We start from the raw sequence: 24,194 nt of genomic DNA, 5'->3' as shown, positions 1-24,194 counted from the left end.
CCCAGAACTATTATTACTAGAGACTGTGAGCCTCCCAACATGGGTGCTGTGAACCAGACCAGATCTGCAAGAGCAGCAAGTGCTCTTATCCACTGGGCCATCTCTCCAGCCCAAGAAACGTATCTTAGATATAAAAATAGCCAAGCAGATTAAAAAGAATCTGTGTTTCTTCCTTATTCACCTCAATACAATGTACATAAAGAAACAATTTTAAAATAATTCAGGGCTGAGAATGAATATAGTTCAGTGATAAAGCACTCACACTCAAGGACGGACTTGGATTCAATCCCAGCACAACCAGAAGATAAAAACTAAAAATCATTCAACAACAACAATAACAACAAAAATCTAGAAATGATACAGAAATGTAAGTCAATAATGAATACAGAAGGACACACTTAACTAGAGACAAAATGGCCAAAAATGAAAGCCCAAAAGACCAGCCCCTCAGTTCTCTAACAGTCAAGCCCAAACTGCTGGGGCTGACCCAGTGGCTCTGCGGTACCTTACACAAACAATTAGACACCTCATGACATCTGTCATCATCCAGTGACATCTCTGAGGAAAGGCAAGCAGGGGAAGAAACTGTACTGCCTGATAAGATAACGGGTATTATCTACTCAAACACAGCACCACACAAGTACATGGGACAAGCCACACAAATGCTCATGAGCCAAAGCCAGGTAACTTATTTTTATTATTATTTTAATTTTAACAATATTCCTTTTTGTGTGTATGGGTCTTTTTGCTTGTGCACCATGTATGTGCCTGGTGCTGGCTGCAGAGGGTGTCTAATTCCCTGGGACTGGAGTTACAGACTGGTGTGAGCCACCATGTGGAAATCTAACTCAGGTCCTCTGCAAGAGCAGCCAGTGCTACTAATCACTGAGCCATCTCTCCAGCCCCATATAACTTCTCTTAACTGTTATTAACGTACCCTCTTCCTTTTGAGGGGAACAACTGTCTGTTTGGGGGAATTTGCTTGTGTTTGTGTTCACAATTTATATTCTTTCTTAAAACTTTTACATAATTTCTGGTATTGGAAATGTTTCTACTCCTGAACCTTGGGCTTGTCACAGTCAAATGTCCTGAAGTGCTGTGGCAATGCAGAAGAGGGCAAAGCTAAACCAGGACACACGCGGTGTCACCAACAGTGTCTCCTGGAGATAGATGCTCGGGTGTCCATTTCTGAATGTGCATGTGCACACTATCAAGTACGTTCTTCTGTAGGCAATGTGAAAATCATCATGCAGTTAGGTTTGTTCTGAAACACAGGTAGGAACATCTACTATGCCTCCGGCTCTCTCTGCATATTCCATCAAGTAAACCTGCAACTCCTTCTCTCCTTAAAAGACAATGAGGGGCTCCATGAATCACAATGGCTCAGTTTTTATATTTTATGCAATGCCTGTGATAAGACTGTTTTCAAACCAAGGTTTATCAACCACATGTGTTCGCCACACTAGCATGACACACCAGCACAAGTGTCAGATCAAAGCTCTGGGGACAGTTTAACCAGCTCTCCTTGGTCAACAGACTGCCACACATGTAGAAGGCATTGTGCGGACGGGGCTCTTTTGGTGAGCACTGGCCTTGGGGCTGCTACATTTTTTACTGTTGCTCTGGTCACCTGCCAACCCTGCTTCCCTCAACCAAGCATGTTGCTGACTTGACCTCTCCCTCCCTCCGACTCTCTTTCCTCAGTTTCTAGGAACCAGTCTCCACAAAGGTGGTGGGAGCACAGGCCACCTCACTGACTGTTCAGGTCTTGCCCCTCCTCCTCACAACCTCTTAGTAATGAAGGGCAGTTGAGTCTGACCATTTCTTTAACTTACTAATCGATTTATTATTATTATTATTATTATTATTATTATTATGTGTGTGTGCACGTGCACACATGCATGTGCATTTCTGTGTGTCTGTGAGAGACTGAATGTATATGTGTAAAAAAAAGACAGAGACAAACAGGGTGGGGTGGGGCAGGGGAGAGGAACATATGCATGGAGGTCAGAGGACAACTTCCAGGGGCTGGTTCTTTCCTTCTCCCTTTCTTTGTGTTCTGGGATTTGATCTCATGTCATCAGGCTCACACATAAATTCCCTTACCAACTAAGCCATCGTACCAGCCTTCCTACTAAGGCATTAAACCAAAAATAAAAACTATTAAGCTTCTGTCATCAGTATGGGTTTCGTTGGTTTTGCTGTTGTTTCAGTGTTGGAACAGAACCCAGGGTGTTCCACATGTTATGCAAACTCCCTGCAAATGCCCTCCATCCTCTGCCTGCGTGAGGGGCCATGTCCAGCCTCCATCTCTGGATCCTCTAGTACTCTACCATCTGCAACTATGTGCTGATTACTGGCAAATTTTCATCTCAGCCTCAGGCTAAATCCAGGAAACTAGATTCACATATCCAAGCCTACACTACATTTCTATCCTACTAACCAACTTTTATTTCAAGATTTACATAGCCCTGGCTTCCACCAACCCTGAGGCCTACAGCAGATTCCCTACTTCACCGTGACTTAAGCGACTAATGTCCCACAGGTACTTTTTTTTCTTAATTATTTGATTTATGACTTTCTTGGATTAACTACAAAACTTTAATGAAACTGTCATCACACTAGAACGTGGTATTCTGGTTAACCTAAATCTGGGTTCCTAGGCCTCAGTCACTAATATTTGGCTCCAGGATCAATCTCCTACTCCCTCTGAAATCTGAGCTGTTTTCATATTAATACCCCTTAGAGTTTCTTTTCAACCATGCAAGTGCAGAGTTTCCCGAGAAGCCTAAGTCAGATCCTGCCCTCCTGCTCAAGCCCACACAGATTCTAATGTCACACACACAGGAAAGGCTAAACTCCTTACAAGGGCCTGCTTTTCTGACTACTCTACATCTGTCCGCTCAATCCCCCCTGGTCACACTGTCTGGTTACAATTTCAAGGACAGACACACTGGCTTGCCCTCTGTTACCCCCTCCAAACTGCAACACCTTCATTTGTAAGTCTCCCTAACAGGGATAGAAGGGAACAAAGGCCTTTAATCTCAGCATTTAGGAGACAGAGATGTGCACAGGTCAAGGCTAGCCTGATCTATGTAGGGAGTTCCAGGACAACTAGAGCTGACAGTTTGTTTCAAACTGAGAGTTGTCTCAAAAAAAAAAAAAAGTCCCCTTGAATAAGGCCTGCACTGCTCAACTATTTGAAACTGCACCCCATCCAAGCCTCTCACAAGTACTCCGAAGCTCTACCATGACTGGTCTCCCCCCCACACCCTCCCCCCAACACTATCACCTTCTAGCATGTATCTTAATATCAATAGTACTGTTCAGTTGGGTTTGGTTTGGCTTCTCCTGACTATAAGCACCACTGAGGCCTAAGGGTTTTCTCCTACACCCCAAGTGGATAGAATCGTTTTGTGGGAAACAATAAGTGGCTCTCACAAGGCACAACGGAGACTTAAATGATAATGCATAGCATTGCCCAACTTTATCCCAACAACAATCCAGGCCTAGAAGAAACAAAGGAAGAAAACAACTTCCTAGATACAGTAGGCAAAGGGAAGGAGGCCCACCAGCACCAGTGGGAAGGGTTAACCAGGAAACATCCTAGTCCACTCCATCAATTACGGACAGACCTGTTTGTTAGTTAGTAGAATTTACAATTTGATACAATGTTTCCGAGACAGGGTCTCCTCATATAACATCAAGCTAACCTAGAATTCATTATGTACCCCAGCTGGCCTTGAACTCAAGCTGAATCTTACCACCTCCGGCGTCTTCACTCTGCCTGGCTATAATATCTATTACGTCTGCAGAGCAAATCCAAATTTAAGATTCTGATCTTCTTAAACCTACATTTACTAAGTCCAGATCCTCAGAATTGGGAGAATTTTTTTTAACAGAAGATCAAACTAGAAGAATAAAAACATTATTAGGACTCTATCTAAAGTATCCAGTAGTAAATACCAGACACACAACCACAACCTGTCATCCTGGAGTCACCTACCAGGTATTTAACACTGAGGAATGTAGGCCAGGTACTGGGACAAATCCAGAAGCCACAGCAACCTCAACACAACAGCACATGACACCCCACTTCCTGAACTAAGTCTTTGAATCCATACCACCTTACAGAAAGGAATCCACACACTTCATTTACACTCTATTAAATAAAGTTCCTACAACTCACTGTTAAAACTCGTTCCCAAACACACAAAAAGTTTTACTTTGGGCTCAGTAACATCACCAATTCTGAGGAAGGCAATTTCCTAGACCAGTAATACCACCTTCATTGTTGATTTCAATTCGTGTAAATTCTGTTTTGGATAAGGCAAAGTTATCTAGATAGTAGTCAGGAGTGGTGGCACACCGGACCTCTGGGAGTTCGAGGTATTTGGTGAGTTCCAGGCCAGGCAGGACTACATAATTAAAACTCTATTTAAATATACATAGTTCTAGCTATTGATAGGTCTAACCACCATCTTAGAGTAGAATTCAATTTGTTCGCCTCAGCAAGTATACAGGAGCAAAGTGAAAAATCCAAAATGCACCTAAAAACAAATCAACCTAAAACCACACTGACATGCAACAATCCAGAAAAATTCAAAACCATCCCTCTGAGTTCTGCCCTGTGTTGATTTTTGTATATTAACGCCACACTGTAAACAATCAGGTACACAGGAAATAACGCTGTCGCTCTGAATTTTGAAAACGAAAAGGTCTGACATATCACTGCTTCCATCCTTCCCAAGCGAAGGACGTCAGGTCTCCGTGCATTTCCAGAACCTGGAGTGTCCCCGTGTTACAGAGGATAGGATAGGAAGTGAAAGATGGGCAAAGGGAAAAAACCCTGCTTCAGCACACGAAGCCAGGCGTTGGTGTGGGAAGCCAAGAAAATGAGTAAAAAAGAAAAAGCCCAGTGAAGTCAGGACAGGGAGACAGCCAAGCGGCCCTGAGAGCTCGACCCCACGGGACCCCCATGGGACCCCGACGGGACCCCCACGGGACCCCACGGGACCCCACGGGACGCACGGCGAGCAGAGGGCTCGCACGGGAGTGACAGCATCCTCACCTTGCTTTTGGTCCGGCTGGCCTTGGCCTTGGCCCGGCGGGGCTTCACAGCCTCGGCCATACACTCTGCCTCCGCGACGTCACGGTCTGTTTCTGTCAAACTCCTGCAATTCACGCAAGCCTCCCAGTTCCGGCCTCCTGAATGTCACGTGATAAGCCCTCCACCACCTGGGCAAGGGAGGCGGTAATTGGAGGCCGTACGGGCTGCAACTTGGGACAAACTAGTAAGGAACTACTTGTGCGCGAAAGGTTCCGCCCGTTCTCGTTCCGGGCCCGCCCCAGCCCAGCCCTCACCACGCCTCTGGCCAAGCCCTGTGAACCACAAGCTGAGCCTCCGCCTCTGGCCGCAGGGTGGCACTCAGAGCTCCCCTCTGCCTCCGCAGCTCGCTGAAAGATATTCTACTTGAACCATGAAGTGCCAGAAGAGGCCTTGACAATCTGATTTTGATACCTAGATAACTAATTCAAGTCAGTCTAAATCTACGTTACGTTTCCGAAAAGAAATATTATGTCCATCCAAAGTGAACTCCTATCTGCTGTTTTGAAGAAGAGGATAAGGATACTTCCATCTCCGTGTCACAAGAATTAAATTGGTTAATTATGAAAGGCACTTGATTATAGCAGGCATCTCGATTTTATACTTACTACACAAATTTGCAGGCTAGATAAGGAACATCTGTTTGAAGAAGACAGACAGAAAAGTAAAAAGAAATGAGACCGGAAAAGTATTTAGTGTACGTTGTGCACACTTTGTTTCAATTGACAATTCCAGATTTTAATAAAAGAAAAAAAGAAAGCTGGCCTCATCTTTGGAGCATGAAATGCCTCTAAAGTACTTTAAAAGGTGTTTATTGTTAGTCTGTCAACCCTCCTGAAAGGTCATCCCTCCTGGTGGGTAAGTTCCTTCTCTGATGTGCACCAAGGACTTCCAAAGCAATGGTAGATAATATCTGATGAATGGAATTAATGGATATCAGTTGTTTTGTTGGAGGAAGGGTGGACAAGATAACACGTGGTATCTACAAGAGGGGAGAAAAGGCTAACCACCCACTCTGTAGTATAACCTAAAATAAAAACTCCAGGATTATGGCCTGAAAAAATGAAAGAACTGAGCTTGGTGAGGTATTTCCTTAATCCCTGCAGAAGCAGATTGATCTCAGCAGGAAAGGGAAATGAAGGAAGAAAAAGGACTTCAGAAGTCAATGTGTACGGTGTGCTTTTGTTTGGTTGGTTGTTATTTGGTTTTGTTGTTGTTTTGAGACAGGGTTCTTCTAAGTGGCTGCCCTGGAACTAGCTCTGTTAGAACAGGCTGACCTTGAACTCAGAGAATCACCTGTCTCTGCACCACGAGTGCTGGGATAAAAGGCGTGTGCAACCTTTCCTGGTCTTCTTCTTTCTTTTTTATTAATTCTTTAATCTTCTTTTATAGTCCAGTCATTATCCCCCCTTCCCGGTCCACACTCTGACTGTTCCACATTCCACACAAACCACCATCTTCACGAGGATGTCCCCACCCCACCAGTCCTCCCCACTGCCTGTGACCCCAAGTTTCTTGAGCATTAGGTACATCTTCTCTGACTGAGTCCAGAACTGGCAGTGCTCTGCTGTATATGTGTTGGGGGCCTCATATCAGCTAATGTATGCTGCCTGGTTGGTGGCTCAGTGTCTGAGAGATCTCAGGGGTCCAGGTTAGTTGAGACTGCTGGTCTTCCCATAGGGTCGCCCTCCTCCTCGGCTTCTTCCAGCTTTTTCCTAATTCAACCACAGGACTTAGCAGCTTCCGTCCATTGGTTAGGTGTAAATATCTTCATCTGACTCTTCCAGCTGCTTGTTGGGCCTCTCGGAGGGCAGCCATGCTAGGCTCCTGTCTGTAAGCACACCATAGCATCAGTAATAGTGTCAGGCCTTGGAACCTCCCCTTGAGCTGGATCCCACTTTGGGCTTGTTACTGGACCTCCTTTCTCTCAGGCTCTTCTCCATTTTTGTCCCTGCAGTTCTTTCAGACAGGAACAATTCTGGGTCAGAGTTTTTGACTGTGGGATAGCAACTTCCTCCCTCACTTGATGCCCTGTCTTTTTACACGTGAGGTGGACTCACGTGTCTTATGTGGTGTAGGGACTTGAACTCAGAACCTTGTATATGCTAAGCAAGTGCTCTACATCTGAGTTTTTTTAGCCCCTGTGTGATGTCTTGTCCCTGAATTATATTAAGTAGTTTGGTTGTTTGGAGTAGGGGATTTGGTACCAACCCAGGACTCCAGCTAGAAAAGTGCTGTGCCATAAAGCTACACCCCAATTTTATAAGCCCAAATCCTCAACAACAAAAGACGTCAAGCTCCCTAGTACGCAGATGGATTTGGTAGTCCTGGCCTTTGTATATACTAATCCTCAAAGAATTGGTTCTAGGAACTGCATACCTCTGACCCTCCACCTTCACAAATACCAAAATGCAAATCCTCAGATTCCTTACCTAAAATGGCACAGTAGCTTCACGAATCCCATGAATTGTTATAAATGCAAATCTGTCTATATATTGCCTTCCTTATTAGTACATACACAATTGTCTGTTTATGGGATACTATGTGACACCTTAAGGATATTAAGGTAGACACACTTATCCAAAACTTTTCACCATTTCCCTGAGCTCAAGTCATCCTCCTGCCTCAGTTTCCTGAGTACCTACAACTACACATAGATGTCACCATTCCTAGCCACTATCCATATGGTTTACTTGGTCATCTCCTAGTCTAGAACAGCCTCACTGTCTTCCCCTGATCCTTGTAGTTGTTTAAAGTTCTCTGAGTACCTCCTACTTGTTCTGTAAAACAGAATTAAAGCTGGTGATCCCCTCCTGCTTTCGTGTGTGTGTGTGTGCGTGCGCGTGTGCATGTGTGTGTGTGTGCACATATGCGTGTGTGCCTGTGCATGTGTGTGTGTGCACATATGCGTGTGTGCCTGTGTGTGTGTGTGTGTGTGTTCTACTTGTTGGTTTTGCTTTGAGACAGGGTGTTATTATGAAACTAGGCCATGTTGGGCTTGAACTCACAGAGATCACAACACCTCTGCCATCCAAGTGCTAGGATTACAAGCTATGTCAGGGTATCCAGTCTGCATGTATATTTCTATAAGATAGATCATAGATGCAAAATGTTCATCAAAGAGACAGTCTTCTTTTTTTTTCTTTTTTCTTTTTTTTTTTTTTTTTTCTTTTTTTTTTTTTTTTTTTTGGCTTTTTGAGACAGGGTTTCTCTGTGTAGCTCTGGCTGTCCTGGAACTCACCCTGTAGACCAGGCTGTCCTCGAACTCAGAAATCTGCCTGCCTCTGCCTCCCAAGTGCTGGGATTAAAGGTGTGTGCCACCACTGCCCAGCTAAGACTGTCTCTTTGGTCTACAGAGTGAGTTCCAGGACAGCCAGGGCTACACAGAGAAACCCTGTCTCAAAAACAAAACAAAACAAAACAAAACAAAACAAAACAAAAGAGAGAGAGAGAGAGAGAGAGAGAGAGAGAGAGAGAGAGAGAGACAGTCTTGTTCTTAATTTTTATAAATGCTTTTCAAAATTTTCTCTAATAGACTAGACTAATTTTCATTGCAACTTTGAGACAGTAAAACACTTTTAACCTCAAGAGAAATTTTCCAACCAATTGAACAGGACTAAGTCATTCATAAAAGGATTAGGATGCTCACATTATGATCTTGCAAATTTTAATATGAGCATGATATAGAAGTCAGCCAGTGTCTGGAACAGGGCTTGTGGTGAAAGGGTTCAGAGAAAAGCTGCTAGGCTGGCCTGGCTGGATGAAGCGCCTCTACAGATCCCATGCCAGCATCTCTGTTGCCCTCTGGTGGTCATTCCCCAGTAGTGACAACTCTTCCAGAATATTTCCAATAAGCTATTGTTGTAGTCAATTACTTCCCGTACAGCACCCTGTAGGCAGCCATATTTTATCATTCCTGATTACTAAATACATGATGTAAAATTAATGTGGATCAGGCTAATTTAAGCTAAAATTCCTTCTGTATCTTGAGTCAATTAGCATGCAAACTAAAAGTGTCCAGCTACATATTCAGTTTATCGGATTCTTGGCACAGATGTTATCTCTCCATTAATAGATTGCTGTTTCCTTAGGGGGGAAACATGCAGAAGTATCCATTTTCTATTATTCTCCCTTTCACAGTTTTCTCCACTGGAAGGGGGTGGAGGGAAGTTAAGTCTTAGATTTAGTTATTTACATCCTCAAAACATCAAAGGTGGGCAGACACAGAAAGTACCTCTCTCTCCTTAGACCCCAGGCTGGCCTCAGACTCACTCTGCAGCAAAGAAAGACCATGAACTTCTGGTCTTTCCACGTTCACATCCCAAGTGATGAGATTCTAGGTGTATAGCAGCATGCTGACGGTGGGGATCACAACCAGGGCTTCGTGTACACTGGGCAAGCTCTCCCAACTGAGCTACAAAACTAGCTCTCTCTACCCTCTCCCCTCAACTCTCTCTCTCTAAGCAGGGTTTCATTGGGCCCCATCTAACCTTGAACTACTGATCTCCCTTCCTCAACCTCCCAAATGCTGGGATTACAGGCATGGACCACCACACTCAATTAGCATTTACATTTCTGAGTGTGTAATACCCAACCCAATAACTCTGCCTCAGAGCCCACTTTGGCCACATGTATGGTAGGCTGGGTGTGTCAGAAAAATAAGGCAAAGCAAGGCCAACCCTCAACTGATGAGTTTAGGAGTTGGCATAGAAATAAAACTATGGACTAAACTGGGTCCCCTCCCCAAACTCTTACATTGAAGTCCAACCCCCCAGGACCTCAGAATGAGACTTGGTTAAGAGATGGGATCTTTAGAGAGGTCATTGAGGTAAATGAGGTCCTGAGGGTGACTCTTCAGTGCAACTGGTGTCTTAGAGAAGGGGGGGGCAGGGAGAGAGGGAAGAAGGGAAGGGGGAGGGAGGGAGGGAGGGAGAGAGAGAGAGAGAGAGAGAGAGAGAGAGAGAGAACAGAAAACACTGGGAAGAGAAAAGATGACTGTCTACAATTCAAGGAGAAAGGCCCGCAAGACTGAACTAGCCTGCGTCTTGATTGCTAATGGCAAGCCCCAGAACTGTGACAGTGAATCTCCTTTGTTTAAGTCACCCAGGTTATAGTACTTCAGAGGTCCAGCTTTCTAATACAAACACTGTCATCCTTGGGTTGATCTGCTTTGTCCTGTTTTCCAGTTTCCTCCAGGGAAATTAAAGCCCAGTCCCCCACGATGGCAACTTACTAAATAGCACACTTCTAAAGGGAGGGGGAGGGGCAGGAATGCCTATCTGTCTCTGTGTCCATGTGGCACAGATATATATGTGCACAGAGCTCAAAGGACATCTAGTAATCATTTTTTTCCTCCTACCATAGGTTCCAAGGGTCAAACTTGGGTCCTCAGACTGGTTTGGCAAGCGTCTTTTGGACTGAAGCATCTCGCTAGCCCTGAAAGCACGCTCTATCTCCACGTCCTTCTCATCTGGACCTCATTTCCTCTTCCACTGCTGCTTTACATACAAACCTCCTACACTGTGTGATCTCAAGTGCTTCTCTTGGGATGTCCTTCTAGGTGACTTCAAGCTAAGACAGCTGACACCAGAAACGGTACTTGAAAATGTCTAGACAGAATCATCTCGTGGCTCCAGCCAGCCAGAAGCCAAGGTTGTCCCTGGAGAAGAAGGGTGACCAACATGTCTGAGCTGCAGCCTCACCATCACTAAGGACTCTCCTATAGCCAGGAGGAACTCAGGCAAAAGAGCTGATGCAACATAGTAGCATTTAAAACCACTGAGTAAGCATAACTCTAAGGCTGGCATTGTAAGCAGTGTTACCAGCTGCTGTCGCTGCACTGAGGGAAATCACAAGCTCAGGACACCCAGAGAATAATGGAGGAGGAGCCAGGGAGCGGCTGTGACAGCATTTAAAGAGGTGAACAAAAACAACAAGGGTAGGCATTTTGTAAAAGCATAATGTAAATATGAATATGAAAAGAAATTATGGCAGTTCTATATTGCTCTAGCTTCTTCAGATCCCATGAGTCGTTGGGCAGGCACATCAGTCATCCATCATACACTGTAAACAGTCTATTCTGCCTGTGCGTGGTGGTACTTAGCTGGAATATCAGCACTCAGGAGGCAGAAGCAGGAGGATCCTGTGCTCAAAGTCAGCTTCAGATACTGTAGTGGTTTGAATATGCTTGGTCCAGGGAGTGTCACTATTAGTAGGTGTGGCCTTGTTGGAGGAAGTGTGTCACTATGGGAGTGGGATATAAGATCCTCATCCTAGCTGCCTGGAAGCTGGTCTTCTCCTGATTGCCTTTGGAACAAGTCGCTGAATTCTCAGATCCTCTTGCACCATGCTGCCTGGATGCTGCCATGCTCCCACCTTGATGATAATGGACTGAACCTCTGAACCTGTAAGCCAGCTCCAATTAAATGTTGTCCTTATAAGACTTGCCTTGGTCATGGCATCTGTTCACAGCAGTAAAACTCTGACTAAGAGCTGGGCGGTGGTGGCACATGCCTTTAATCCCAGCACTTGGGAGGCAGAGGCAGGCGGATTTCTGAGTTTGAGACCAGCCTGGTCTACCTAGTGAGTTTCAGGACAGCCAGGGCTACACAGAGAAACCCTGACTAAGAGACACCCAGCAAGAACCTGCTTCAGAAAGGGTGGGCAAGGATCAAGCACATTACCTCAGCAGATGAGGCAGACACGTCAGTTACCTTCCTCTCTAGCATCTATACCTCTCCTTTACCTCACAATTGGCTAACAGAAGATTCCTTCAACCCAGCTGACAGAGAAGGAAAAGGCACAGGAGCGGTTTGAGAACAGCCCAGTTCTGCATTCACTGTTTATGTGGATGCGGCCTAGTGCCACATTGCAAAACTCAAGAATGACTGAAACAAGTAGGTACTGTGTCAGTCAGTCCAGCTGGTCACCAAGCCACCATGAGGGGAGACACACCCAAGGTGAAGGATGGTGGGTTGGACAGGGAACCAAAGACAGAACTAGAGAAGTGAGTGGGTAGGCTTGTGCAAATTAGCAAAACATGTGCAACTTTGTATCTCTTACTAGTACCTATAAGAAATCGCCACTGCTACTGCAAGAGGGATCAGAACTGTGTAACCAGGATAACTCATCCAGTGAACTATGCTGGACTCTGTCCTTGGCCACCCCAGTGCTTCCTTGCTAGGCTCATGAACAGAAAAGTCACCATTAGAGAAATGAGATGATACAAGGACCCTCCACTGACCGCATGGGCTCTAGTGACTACTGTTGAGCCTGTATATGTTGCTGCTGAATGTTAAATCTGTTACCATGCCTCCAAAAGGTCAGCCAGTGAACTGAAACTGTCAAATCTCTTCCACTCTGTGGAAGATAAAGGAAAGGACTTCTCCAATGCAGGCTGGACCCCAAGAATAGGTTTGTCCTTTAGTCTACAGTGTCTGTCCGGTTTATAGAGTACCTGATGTCTCATATGAAATTTCATTTAACATTACCTCAGATGAGTGTTTCTCAGTTAGATTTTCATTATTGTCCTTTTAAACACTTCCCTAATTGTCGCTCTCCTGAAACTTTAATACAGCAGGATATATTGTTTCTTTATCAGATGCTATGAAAGTGCTTTAGACCTATAAGAGAAGAGGTGGCGAGAGCTTGGGGACTACAGAGATGGCTCAGTGGGTGAAGCACTTTCCCTGCAAGTGTGAGGACCTGAGTTCTGATCCCTAAAACTCACATGGAAGCCAGATGTAGTAAGGCACATCTGTAATCCCAGGGCTTCTACAGTGTGGGAAGTAGGGCCAAGAAAATCCCTAAAAACTCAAATGCCAGCTAGTCTGCCATACATGGTAGCAAGGAACAGAAGATCCTGTGTCAAACAAGGTGGAAGGCAATGAGTAACACCCAAGGTAATCAATCCTCTGACCTCCACAGGAACCCAAACTCACTCATACACATACCACACACACACCACACACACATACCACACACACCACACACACATACCACACACATACAAACACACACCACACACACACACCACACACACACACCACACACACACACCACATACACACACACACACCACACACATACTTATACACGCACACGAGGAAGTATGTACAGCTGAAAATGGATGAGTGTTTAAGACAAGAATACAAATTAAATCCCAAATCATCAGAAACTTTTATTTAATTCATGTCAAGCAGAAAAAAAAAGCCATAAAATATTATTTTACACTCATGAAACACATTTACATCAGTTATGCTGATTAACAGAAAATATAAATCATTGAAGACCAACAATAAATAATATACTTAAAAACAGAATGTTCTATGTTCAATAGACAATTTCTTGAAGTTATCCAGTTTGGGGAAGTCAATGGACCTTTGCAAACCTGAGTTTCTCAAAAGGATGCCCAACTGGTGCAAACTTCCTGTCGTGGCATGAGGCTGCACGGCCGGGTGCGCCTTATATTGAAATCGGGGGAAACAGCTGATCTTTGGGTAGGGAAGGGGTTGAGATGGGTTCTCACTATGTATCCAGGCCGATCTCAGACTCACAGCCCTCCTGTCTCAGCTTCCAGCAGGCTGAGATTACAGGCAGGCACTCCCATACTCAAGTTTCAATCCTATTTTAATCAATTTGTCCAAAGTCCTGGGAGAGCTATTGCACAGAGAACAACGTGATTTTCCTTTGCAGTGGCACAGACATTTACAACACACCAATAAGAAGCCTTGCTGCAGACTTTGTCCTAACTACAGTGTCTACTTTCTTGGGTGTAAAATGCCATATACACAGTGCATGATCTCCCTGCCATGAGAACGTCCCTTTAAATGTTCCAGAGCACAGCAGAAGGAGACTTTCTGTAAAAATCTGAGATTGAACTTGAACTTTAAAAATCCTAAACTCTTTTGAGGAATAGTTAAAATAGCATATCTTTTTTTAATCTTATTTGTTTTCCAACTGTACTGTCTCGAAAATCAGATGGAGTTGGCCATCTACATACAGACTGCCACAACTTAATCAGCAGCCCCCCAACATAACTTCCTAGACACAAAAAGGGTGTACTTTACCATCCAGGGCCCTCATAGATTAAAAACTCTCTCCTGTGGTTTATTCAATAGGTTGCATTTTTTATAAAAATAATTCTGACACTTAAATTCCAGTCATTTTATTAGCTGAAAAAAATGTTAGCCAAATATCCTTTTTAAATGTAATGTGTGCGTGTGCGTCTGTGTCTGTGTGTCTGTCTGCCCACATGCATGTCAATCACTGCTATGCACATGTGTGGAGGCCAGAGGCCAACGTGGAATGGGTTGTCTCCTTCCATCTTTCTGTGGGTTCCAGGGATGGAGCTCAGGTCATCAGGCACAGACTCTTTACTCCCTCATTCAGCCTGCAGGAGCATGGCAGCCACACCAAGGGCTAGAACTGTGCCACAAAGTTATGCTCTAGGTCTGGTTCTGTCTCTTGTTGGCTGTCAGAATTGTAAGGAAACTGATCTCACCCTGCTGGGTCTTGTTTTTCATCTGTGAAATGAGCAAGTCCAATCAGATGCTTCTAAGTCATCCAGCTAAACACAAAGGTAATTTCAAACACTGCACCACTGAGAGAGGGTGCCTCTTTTTCCACGGCCCTCCTTCCCACAGCCCAAGGAGCATCTTTGGAAACTGGCACCATCCTCCGCAGCCCTGTTCAAGCTGACACTCAGAATCCAGAGTGGCTTTGCTTCCCTGACAGGAAACAACACTCATAACCTTAGTAACTAGCCAGGAAATAATAATTCTTCCTTTTAGGGCAGTGTGTAAACTCTCTGAGGGGAAAAGGGACTCTGTAGAACTCTACTCGGCTAGGTTGAGTCAAATGTCTACTACAAATTTAAAATATCAAAAAAAAGTTTCAACAAGGGGTCACATCAAAGTCTTCATGATTGGCTTGATTTGGTTATGGATTGTGCTGTTCTCAGGGTCTCTCGTCATGTCATAGAAGCAGTAGCTGAGGAAAGCTTTCTCTTCTGAAAGAAAATAGCACAGACATTTCATTTGAATGATCTGTTCATACTGGCTGAGGAGTGTGCTTGGTCAAGAAAAACAAACGGTGAACAGAGAGTCTCCATCACCACGGGAGGTCTTCATGGTAATAACACGTGCACTGATATTTTTGATGCACATATTTTTAATTCAAAAATCATCATCTGTGTTTATTAAGCATGCTAGAATTAAACACAGAAATAACACCTAAGATCAACAACTACTGAACAAGTTACTAATGCCCAATTCTCTTGTGAAATTTCAACCCCTAAGGTACCTTCAAACATATAAATAGTGTAATACATTGCAGAACTGAATTAAATAAACCAGGATCCTTTCCTTAAGATTCTCTGAAACTGAGGCTGGAGAGATGACCCAGTAGATAAGAGAACTTGTTACTGTTCCATGAGACCTAAATTTAGTTCTCAACACACATCTCAGGCAACTCACAGCTGCCTGTAACTCCAGCTTCAGGAGATCCAACACTCTCCCCTGGACTCTGTGAACAACTGCACACATGTAGGAGATGAGCGGGAGCACACTTTTAAAGTTCTCTGAAGTTCAGTCAATCATATATGAACAAGCTGAGCCCCTATTCATTGACCTGGTTTAGACATCAAAATTATACAGTTTGAGAGAGACAGCTCATTAAATACGGAGGCATTGGCATCTCCAGTTCACACAGCAGATTCCTGAACTCAGGGGAACTAGAGATCTATATCAAGTGCTAGTCTTAAACTTGTAGCATTTGTGCTTTATCCAGATATGAGCAGGAAACAAAGAAGTAAAATATATGTTTTATATAAATTGATAATATATATGTTTAATATATAAATATATATAATTTATTTAATAAGCTCTTGGGAGCTTGGCCAGTGCTTGGTCCCTCAGCTGTCATTTGCACTACGGTCCAGAGAGTAGACCTGCTGATGGGTGATTCACTTACCATGTCCCTGCTTGGTCTCTGAGAAAGAGACAGTCATATGAAGAAGACATTATGACAGGTTGTAAAGACTACAATTTATATTATATTTATACCTATCTCGAGAATGAAAAATTCTATGTCTTCAGTTTTCATCTCTTTTATAGCAAAGTTACTCTCATCTTAAACATATTTTTGAATCAATTTAAGGTCTTCTATTCCATACAAATTGATACCAGATAATTATTCTATTTAATGGAGACAACTTGGCTCCCGTCTGCGTAGCTAACTGGGGGTAAGTCAGCCGAGTAGGTGGTTTGAGGCCTTAAGCAATGTTTGATATGCTAATCTCCCCGTGCTTTCCGGTGGGTAGAACATGGGACTTAACAAATCACCAGAGAACGCTGCAAAAACCTGTTTTGTTTCATAACTGACAGTAATGTCATCGATACCAGGAAGAGACGGAGTGACACTTTTCCAGGTCTGCCATGACATGACTTCCTGCATCCAGCCACCCATTCTCCCTGTCACTCCCCAAAAGTCCCAAGATCAGAAAAAAATGCAAATGGTCCAACTCTTCAATACAGTTTTCACCAAAGAAGTAGGACTTGTCTCGTTATAGACAGATGAGAAACTCTAAGACAAACCAGAAATGAATTTTTTTTTCTTGCAGATAGATCCTTCCTGCCTTCTCTTTGGATGCTGTAATCCCTATAGAGTTACATGCTAGGCTCAGCCTGCCTGGGCAAAAATTACAATGTACAAGGACTTTCCTTCAGTGTTGCTTTTGGCTTCTGAGGCATTTTTCACATTGTGGCTGAGTGCCCAGAGAACAGCCACTGTGCAGTCACCTCTGCAGCTGTGACTGGCTAGCAGCGCTGAAGCCTCCAAGAATCCTTGTGATTTACTAGTTCAGATGACAACCTGTGACCTGGTACAGAATGACTGACCCCTCTGGTCCCCTTCTGTGTTTGGTGACTGTGATACCATTTATACAGTTTTCACTGACTTCTCCCTTCAGGGAATAAGGAGTACATTTAAAGACTGAGAATCGTGTGTGTTTTGCTGAAATGCAGTTGTATAAAAGCTACAAAAAGGGCTGAGCAAATTTTAGAGAGCCATACCATAATGAAAAACAAAGGGGAAATGTCCTCTTTACAGGCTCCAGTCAGCCTGTGTGGTACGGCTCTAGAGGCAAGCCTGAAGGAAGCCTGATGCTAGACCTGGCCTCCTGGTGGTGCTCAGAGCTGAAGGCTTCTGAAATGCAGATCACCCGGAGCACAACAGGATTCCAGGAAGATTAAAGACTCTTACCTCCACTGATGTCACTGATAGAGCAAACTGTAATCTTCAACCAAAGAGTAATCAGGATCATCTGCAAAGGGAAAGGCACAGAACAGAATTTAGCTAATCGTTCTTGTTAACCCAGTGGTTCTCGACCTGTGGGTCATGACCCCCACAGAGGTCCCATATCAGAGATTTACATTACAATTCATAATGATAGCAACATTACAGGTATGAAGTAGCAACAAAAATAATTTTATGGGTGGGGTCACCACAACATGAGGAACTGTGTTGAGGGTCTCAGCATTAGGAAGGTTGAGATCCAGTGCTTTAGCCCCTATCAAACTAAATGCCTTCCATTTCAAGGCAACTGCCTTCTTATAATGATTAACTACATCAAAATACAAAATATGGACACCAAAGCCTGTGCTTAGTAGTCATGACTACAAACCTGAGAAGATTCCAGAAATCACTATTACGACTTGTTTTTTGTTCATTCCCACATTAGCATCCACAGTAAAGTCATCATCAAAAAATAGACTAAAATGAAGTCACATTCGTAAGTGGTAATTATATGGCAGTAAGAAATAAAACAACTGGGGCTGGAGAGATGGCTCAGTGGTTAAGAGCACTGACTGTACTTCCAGAGGTCCTGAGTTCAAATCCCAGCAACCACATGGTGGCTCACAACCATCTGTAATGAGATCTAATGCCCTCTTCTGATGTGTCTGAAAACAGCTACAGTATATTCATATATAATAAATAAATAAATAAATAAATAAATAAAAAAGAAAGAAAACAACTTAAATATCATTTAAATATATTATCTCAACCACTACTTTTAAATTTTTTAGTATGTGTTTATTGTGTACATCTGCATATATGTTTATATGTTCAGCATGTATACAGATGTCAAAATATAACTGATGAGAGTCAGTTCTCTCCTTCCACCATGTGGGTGCTGGACATTGAATGTAGGCTGCCAATCTTGATGGCAAGCACCTTTGCCCACTGAGGCATCTTACGGGCCCCAAAGTTTTCAACAGCCATTACATTTTTACTGAGATGCCAAATCAGCAGAAGTGGACCCTCCCCTCAATCTCCTTCGAACACAGCTACTTAAACTATTCTTGCCTGAAATGGTTCATTGTTAAGCACCTGCTAGGCATCTAATACTACACTAAGGGCTGGAGAGGATAAAAGACAAAATGCCCCTCTTCAAAGGTGTGGTAATTAACCGGGGAACACAATGAGACAAAGGTCGCTGCTGTGTGTGGTTCTCTTGGAGGTACTGCAGCAGAAAAGGGAGATCAAAGTGAGCAGCAAACAAGTCCTTTTAGTCAGTGTGCACCAGGATAATTAAAGGCTGTACAATGAGATCCTGTCTTAAAAGCCTTAGAGTGAACTCCAAACACAGATACAGTCTCTTAGGAACGCGATCCTATCAGGCATGTCCAGACAGCCACAATGAGCCACATGCAGCTTGGGGTAGCTATGAATGTGGCCCAACACAAACTCAAAAACTTACTCAAGACACTGCAACTATTTGTGATTTTTTTTTCTTTTTGTTAACTAGACTACACTGTTCTCAAGCAAAAATTCTGTAGGTGACAGAGCCATGTCCCAGTGTCAACAAGTCTGACATGCCTGGTTCTTTTTTGGTTTGGTTTAGTATTTGTTTGCTTGGTTTTTCAAGACAGGGTTTCTCTGTGTACCAGGAACTTGCTCTGTAGACCAAGTTGGCCTCAAACTCACAGAGATTGGCTTGCCTCTACCTCCTGAGTGCAGGGATTAAAGGTGAGTGCCACCACAGCCCAGCTCATGCCTGGTTGTTATTTGCATAGTCTAGCTAGTCAATCTTAAAGAACATCCGACCAAAAATTCGACCAAAAATTCACAAGAGGCTCTTCCTGGTGGCATACCTGGTATACGCTTAGGAACTGGGAGAGGTCCTCTCCTGTAAGAGATGAAAATCAAAGTCTTTCAGGTGAGTTCTAATTATTTTTATAACTTTCTACTTCATGCTACAAACATATCTATATTTATATGATCATACTGTAATCAACTGGCTCCTATCCTAGAGAGGCAAGAAGGCTCAGATGAGGCAAATGATTCGCAGCTCTGGCCTGCAGAAACCCAAAGGGCATACACATAAGGCACACAGTAATAAGGAGTGCAGAGCTCTGCCCAGGGGCTGCTGGCAGGATTTTCATCTTAGCTGATGAAAGAAAATTTCCTGATCTTCCAGAAGGTCAAAAATCTTTGCACATACAGTGAGAAACAGCTCTACCACACAATGAGAGTTAGGCCCCTAATTCCTATTAACGATTTTGAATGGTCCTTCCTCTTAACAGTGTGCTCTGTTCTCTCCCAAACGCTGTCCATTTTTGCTAAAACTGGATGGAAAACTCAACAGATGAGATCCCACCCCTCCCCCTACCAGCCACTGACTTTGTGTGACGTAAAGTTTCTTTCCCCTGCAGGCCCTTCATATTAGGAGCAACACATTTTCCATGCAATGGATGCAGTGGAAGTGGCTTAGCTTTGCTGGCCACAGTATCCCTGGAGCATCTCTACTCAGACTTGGTAGAAAAGAACCAGATAAAAAGTGTGATTCACTAGCTCCAATAGCTCTCTATATGAACACCAAGATTTGAATTTCATATAATTTTCACATCATTAAAGGGTATCCTTCTGGTGCTTTCCAGGCATTTATAAATATTAGCCAGGGCTGGGGAGATGGGTCAGTGATTAAGAGTACTTGATACTCTTCTAAGAGACCCAAGTTCAGCTCCCAGTACCCACAATCAGAAGCTCACAACAGCCTACAGCTCCAGTTCAAGGGAACCTGATGCCCTCTTGTAGTCTCTGTGGATGCTCACATACACATGGCATACAACAACACAGACAGAGACACATACACATAAATAAAAATAAATTTAAAAAACCATAAGCTATGTGTAATGGCTTACTCAAGTGCTGGAGTAGAAAGATCTCTGTTAGTTTAAGGTCAGCCTAGGTTAGAGTGAGAACCTGTCTCAAATACACACAATACACACACATACACACATGCACATATACACACATGCACACACATACACACACACATACACACACATATACACACATATGCACACACATACACATGTACACATATGCACACACATATACACACATGCACACATATATACACATAGAGGTGGTAGTGTAGAAATCTTTCTTAACTCATAGGCCCTATGGGAAGAAGTAGATCAGATCTGACATATGGGAACAGGGGATAGCTTGCTTATTCGTGTTTTCTACCAGAAAAGTGCCTTCTGAAGTGAAGGCACAGAATTCATAAACAAGTAATAATGGCCATGCTCAAGTACACTATAGTACCCCCAAAAAACACAACTAATAAAAGCTATATAATTTGTTCCAAAAATGCTATTTCAAAAAAAAAACTAAGTTTCCTTACTAGGTAAAATATATAAATTTTGTCAATTAAAAATAAATGGCAATGTCTTAGATCATTAATAGTAGAGACATCTATGAAAATATTTTTTCTTCACAAGAAAAGCAGCTAGTTATTACCTTGCTGGATTGGGCCCTGTAGTCTTTCCTGGTGGGGCAGCATTTCGCTGAGGAGAGTAGAAATTCTCATACATGATGGGTGCTACAATTTTTAAGACACAAGACATCAGAAGCATGTAAAGGCTGGGCTGTCATGCAGTTGGTACAGCACTTGCCCAACATGCACAGAGCCTTGAGTTCATCACCTGTCACTACATAAGATAGGCTGGGGTGTACATGCCTGTCCCTGGGCCTGCCTCTTAGGAGATGGAGGCAGAAAGATCTGGAATTCAATGTCAGCTATACATCAAGTTTAATGTTAGCCTAGAATACATGAGACCCTGTCTCAAGAGAGAGAGAGAGGAAGAGAGAGAAAGAGAGAGACACAGAGACACAGAGAGACAGAGACAGAAAGGATGGAAGGAAGGAAGGGAGGGAGGGAGGAAGGAAGGAAGGTAGGAAGGAAGGAAGGAAGGAAGGAGAGAGAGAAGGAGAAAGAGAGAGAAGGAGACAGAGGAGGGAGGGAGAGGAGGAAGGGAGAGGGAAGGAGAGGGAGGGACAGGGAGGGAGAGAAGAAGAGAAAGAAAAAGGTAGGAAGATCTGGAATGGTCCCCAAGAGCCCATGTATGTCAGAGCCTTTGTCCCCAGCTCAGCAGCAATGGAAGGCAATCGATTGGATCTTTAAGAAGTATAGCCCAGAATAAACACACCAGGAGAGGTCATTGGAGGCATGCCCAGGTCTCTTCCTCTTTCACATCTTCCTAAAATGAACAGTCTGCTCCGCCATGCTCTACCATAGTGTGCCAACTCCCTACGGCCTCAAAAGTAATGGCATCAGCTGCTGGACTGGAGCCTCGAAAACTGACCAAAATAAACCTTTCTCTCCTAGGCTGATTTATGTGCGATATCTGTTACAGCAGCAGAAGCTGAGTTGTACAGAAGGTTCCTGAGCCGTAGGACAAGAAAGGCTAATACTGTTGTGGAACTGTCCCTCACACCATGCCTCCCGGATCACCTGGGGGAGTCTGTCCAGTTTTCCGATGGTTCACAAAATACTGGATGTCCTTCTCAATGCTGCATGTTTCTAAACTCTTACGGACTTGTTCATACATCTGATAAAAACAAAATAAAGCATTATGCAGAAGCTTATTGATGGCCCTTACGGTACCACTCTATGTAAAGGGACTTTCATGAACAGCTGACTCTTCTGCAGCTTTTGTTTTGAAAATAAACGCATTCCCAAGACCTTTTTAAAAAGTGTTACTGGCCTTAAAATACCCAAGATTCAATTCACAAGCCACATGAAGCTCATGAAGAAGGAAGACCAAGTGGGGGTGCTTCAGTCCTTCTTAGAAGGAGTAACAAAATACTCAAGGGAGCAAATATGGAGACAAAGTGAGGGACAGAAACTGAAGGAGGGGCCGTCTGGAAACCATTCTACCTGGTATCCACCCCATGTGTAGTCACCAAAGGTAGATACCGATGTGAATGCCAGGAAGTGTATGCTGACAGGAGCCTGATATAGCTGTGTCCTTAGAGGTCTGCAAGAGTCTGACATATTCAGAGGCAGATGCTCACAGCTAACCATTGAACTGATCGTGGGGTTTCCAATGGAGGAGTTAGAGTGCAGACTGTAGGAGCTGAAAGCGTTTGTGGTCCCATGAGGAGAGCAACAATACCAACCAAACAGAGCTCCCAGGGTCTAAACCACCAGCCTGGTTGCACTTAGGGAGGGATCCATGGCTCCAGCTGTATATGTAAGGGTGGAGGGCCCTGTTGGGCATAGGTGGGAGAAGAGATCCTTGGTCTCATGAAGGCTGGATGCCCCAGTGGGTGGGAATTTGAGGATGGGGAGGTGGAAGTGGGGGGGGGTAGGTAGGGATACATCTGCAGAAAAGCAGGAGGAGGGGTGAGGGGCTAGAGGTTCCGGGGGGAGGGGGAGGGGGAGGGGGTAAGGGGATAACATATGAAATGTAAATAAAGCATCCAATAAAAAAAAAAGTGTTACTGGAACTAAGAAACTCTATGCCAAGTCTCATGATTTAATTCCTATGACCGAGTCCCAATGCCACACACAAATGCAAACACAACTCCTTATCCCGAGGATAAGTTCTTCCATTCGATTCTATAGTTTTTCTGGACATCTGACCTTCCTTCTAAAGTCAGTGTCTCATATGAATGAGTGGGGCTGTTTCTTAGCAAAAACTAAGATACCCGGGTCTGGTATCTTTGCTATCTGGGGACCCAGTTACTATGGCTGTGCACAGGTTAATTCTGGCTAAGCACCATGATGATACTGAAACAAGTCCTCCTCCTGGAGTGGATGAACCAGCCTGGGCGTGGCTCAGTCTGCTGCTGCTTGGCACAGGGCAAAGTGATGGCAGTCCACACTGGAGCTGTCTTCGGGATTCACAGTCTTCCGTCTTCCACACATCCAACTGTGTTTGGGTCTTATTATTTGTTCTCTATCTCTAACTCTCAGCTTCTTAATTAGTGTCACAGTGGTAAAAATGGACCGGAAGTCAGAGCAATGTTTAAGTCACATCTCTTTGTACCTCAGATGGAAGCAGGGAGTGGGGAGAGGATGAACTAAGAAACATTTATGATTCTTTCTGCTCTGCTGAGTCTAACATGCAGAGTACAACATTCCGAGATGACTTACCTCATCATTTGTGACACACTGTTGTGACAGCTGATTCACATGTAACCACAATGCATTCCTGAAGAAGTTGATACGTTCACATTCTTGAGCCTCAAACACCTACAGAAAAACAGTTACATGTACAGGCGTATGTCAAGAAGGGGCATCTATTAGGCTGACTATGACTTAAACAAACTTAACCTATATTGAGGGGTGGGATTAAAGAGAAAGGAAAGCAGAAGACAGTGTTTAGTGTGGACATAGTAGTCCCATAATATCTAACTGCAGATAAACCAAAAAAATAAACCAGTCAAATAAGATAAATTTTTAAAAATCACCAAAGTTGTTTTGAGGGTGTGGCTCGGTGTATTGGTACTCACCTGGCATACATGACACTTATCACCAGCACTATACAAAGGAAAAAGAAATCACAGAGGCCCACTGGACCTCACACCAAGGGCATCTCTGGTATCCATGAGAGAGGAGAAAGCAGGTGTAGAGAAGTAATCTTTAGGCTGAGACAGGAAAAATTATGGCTGGGCTGGGAACGTATCTCAGTAATCGAGCATGTACAAGGGTGAGGTCCTGAGCTTGATTTCCAGGAGAGAGAGAGAGAGAGAGAGAGAGAGAGAGAGAGAGAGAGAGAGAGAGAGAGAGAGA

At 43.8% G+C, this 24,194-nt stretch overlaps 2 protein-coding genes across 2 annotated transcripts in view; both read right to left on the bottom strand.

Moving 5' to 3' along the window:
- Nucleotides 1-5,171, bottom strand: part of Epg5 (ectopic P-granules autophagy protein 5 homolog) — a 97,255-nt gene extending 92,084 nt beyond the window's left edge. The window contains exon 1 of the mRNA XM_028783215.1: nt 5,072-5,171. Coding sequence (XP_028639048.1) covers nt 5,072-5,131 — 60 coding nt within the window. The 5' untranslated portion in view covers nt 5,132-5,171. The remainder of the gene's footprint in view (nt 1-5,071) is intronic.
- An 8,095-nt stretch (nt 5,172-13,266) lies between these two features.
- Pstpip2 (proline-serine-threonine phosphatase interacting protein 2) overlaps nt 13,267-24,194 on the bottom strand; it is an 86,536-nt gene continuing 75,608 nt past the window's right edge. The window contains exons 10-15 of the mRNA XM_028783208.1: nt 23,556-23,654; nt 21,909-22,005; nt 20,915-20,996; nt 19,261-19,295; nt 17,369-17,429; nt 13,267-15,116 (exon numbers count right to left, since the gene is read on the bottom strand). Of these exons, the coding sequence (XP_028639041.1) occupies nt 17,380-17,429; nt 19,261-19,295; nt 20,915-20,996; nt 21,909-22,005; nt 23,556-23,654 (363 nt within the window). The 3' untranslated portion in view covers nt 13,267-15,116; nt 17,369-17,379. The remainder of the gene's footprint in view (nt 15,117-17,368; nt 17,430-19,260; nt 19,296-20,914; nt 20,997-21,908; nt 22,006-23,555; nt 23,655-24,194) is intronic.

The sequence above is a fragment of the Grammomys surdaster genome, unplaced genomic scaffold (genome assembly GCF_004785775.1).
Source record: "Grammomys surdaster isolate TR1022 unplaced genomic scaffold, NIH_TR_1.0 1036, whole genome shotgun sequence".
Classification (NCBI taxonomy): domain Eukaryota; kingdom Metazoa; phylum Chordata; class Mammalia; order Rodentia; family Muridae; genus Grammomys; species Grammomys surdaster.
This window is presented reverse-complemented; position numbering and strand designations above follow the sequence as displayed.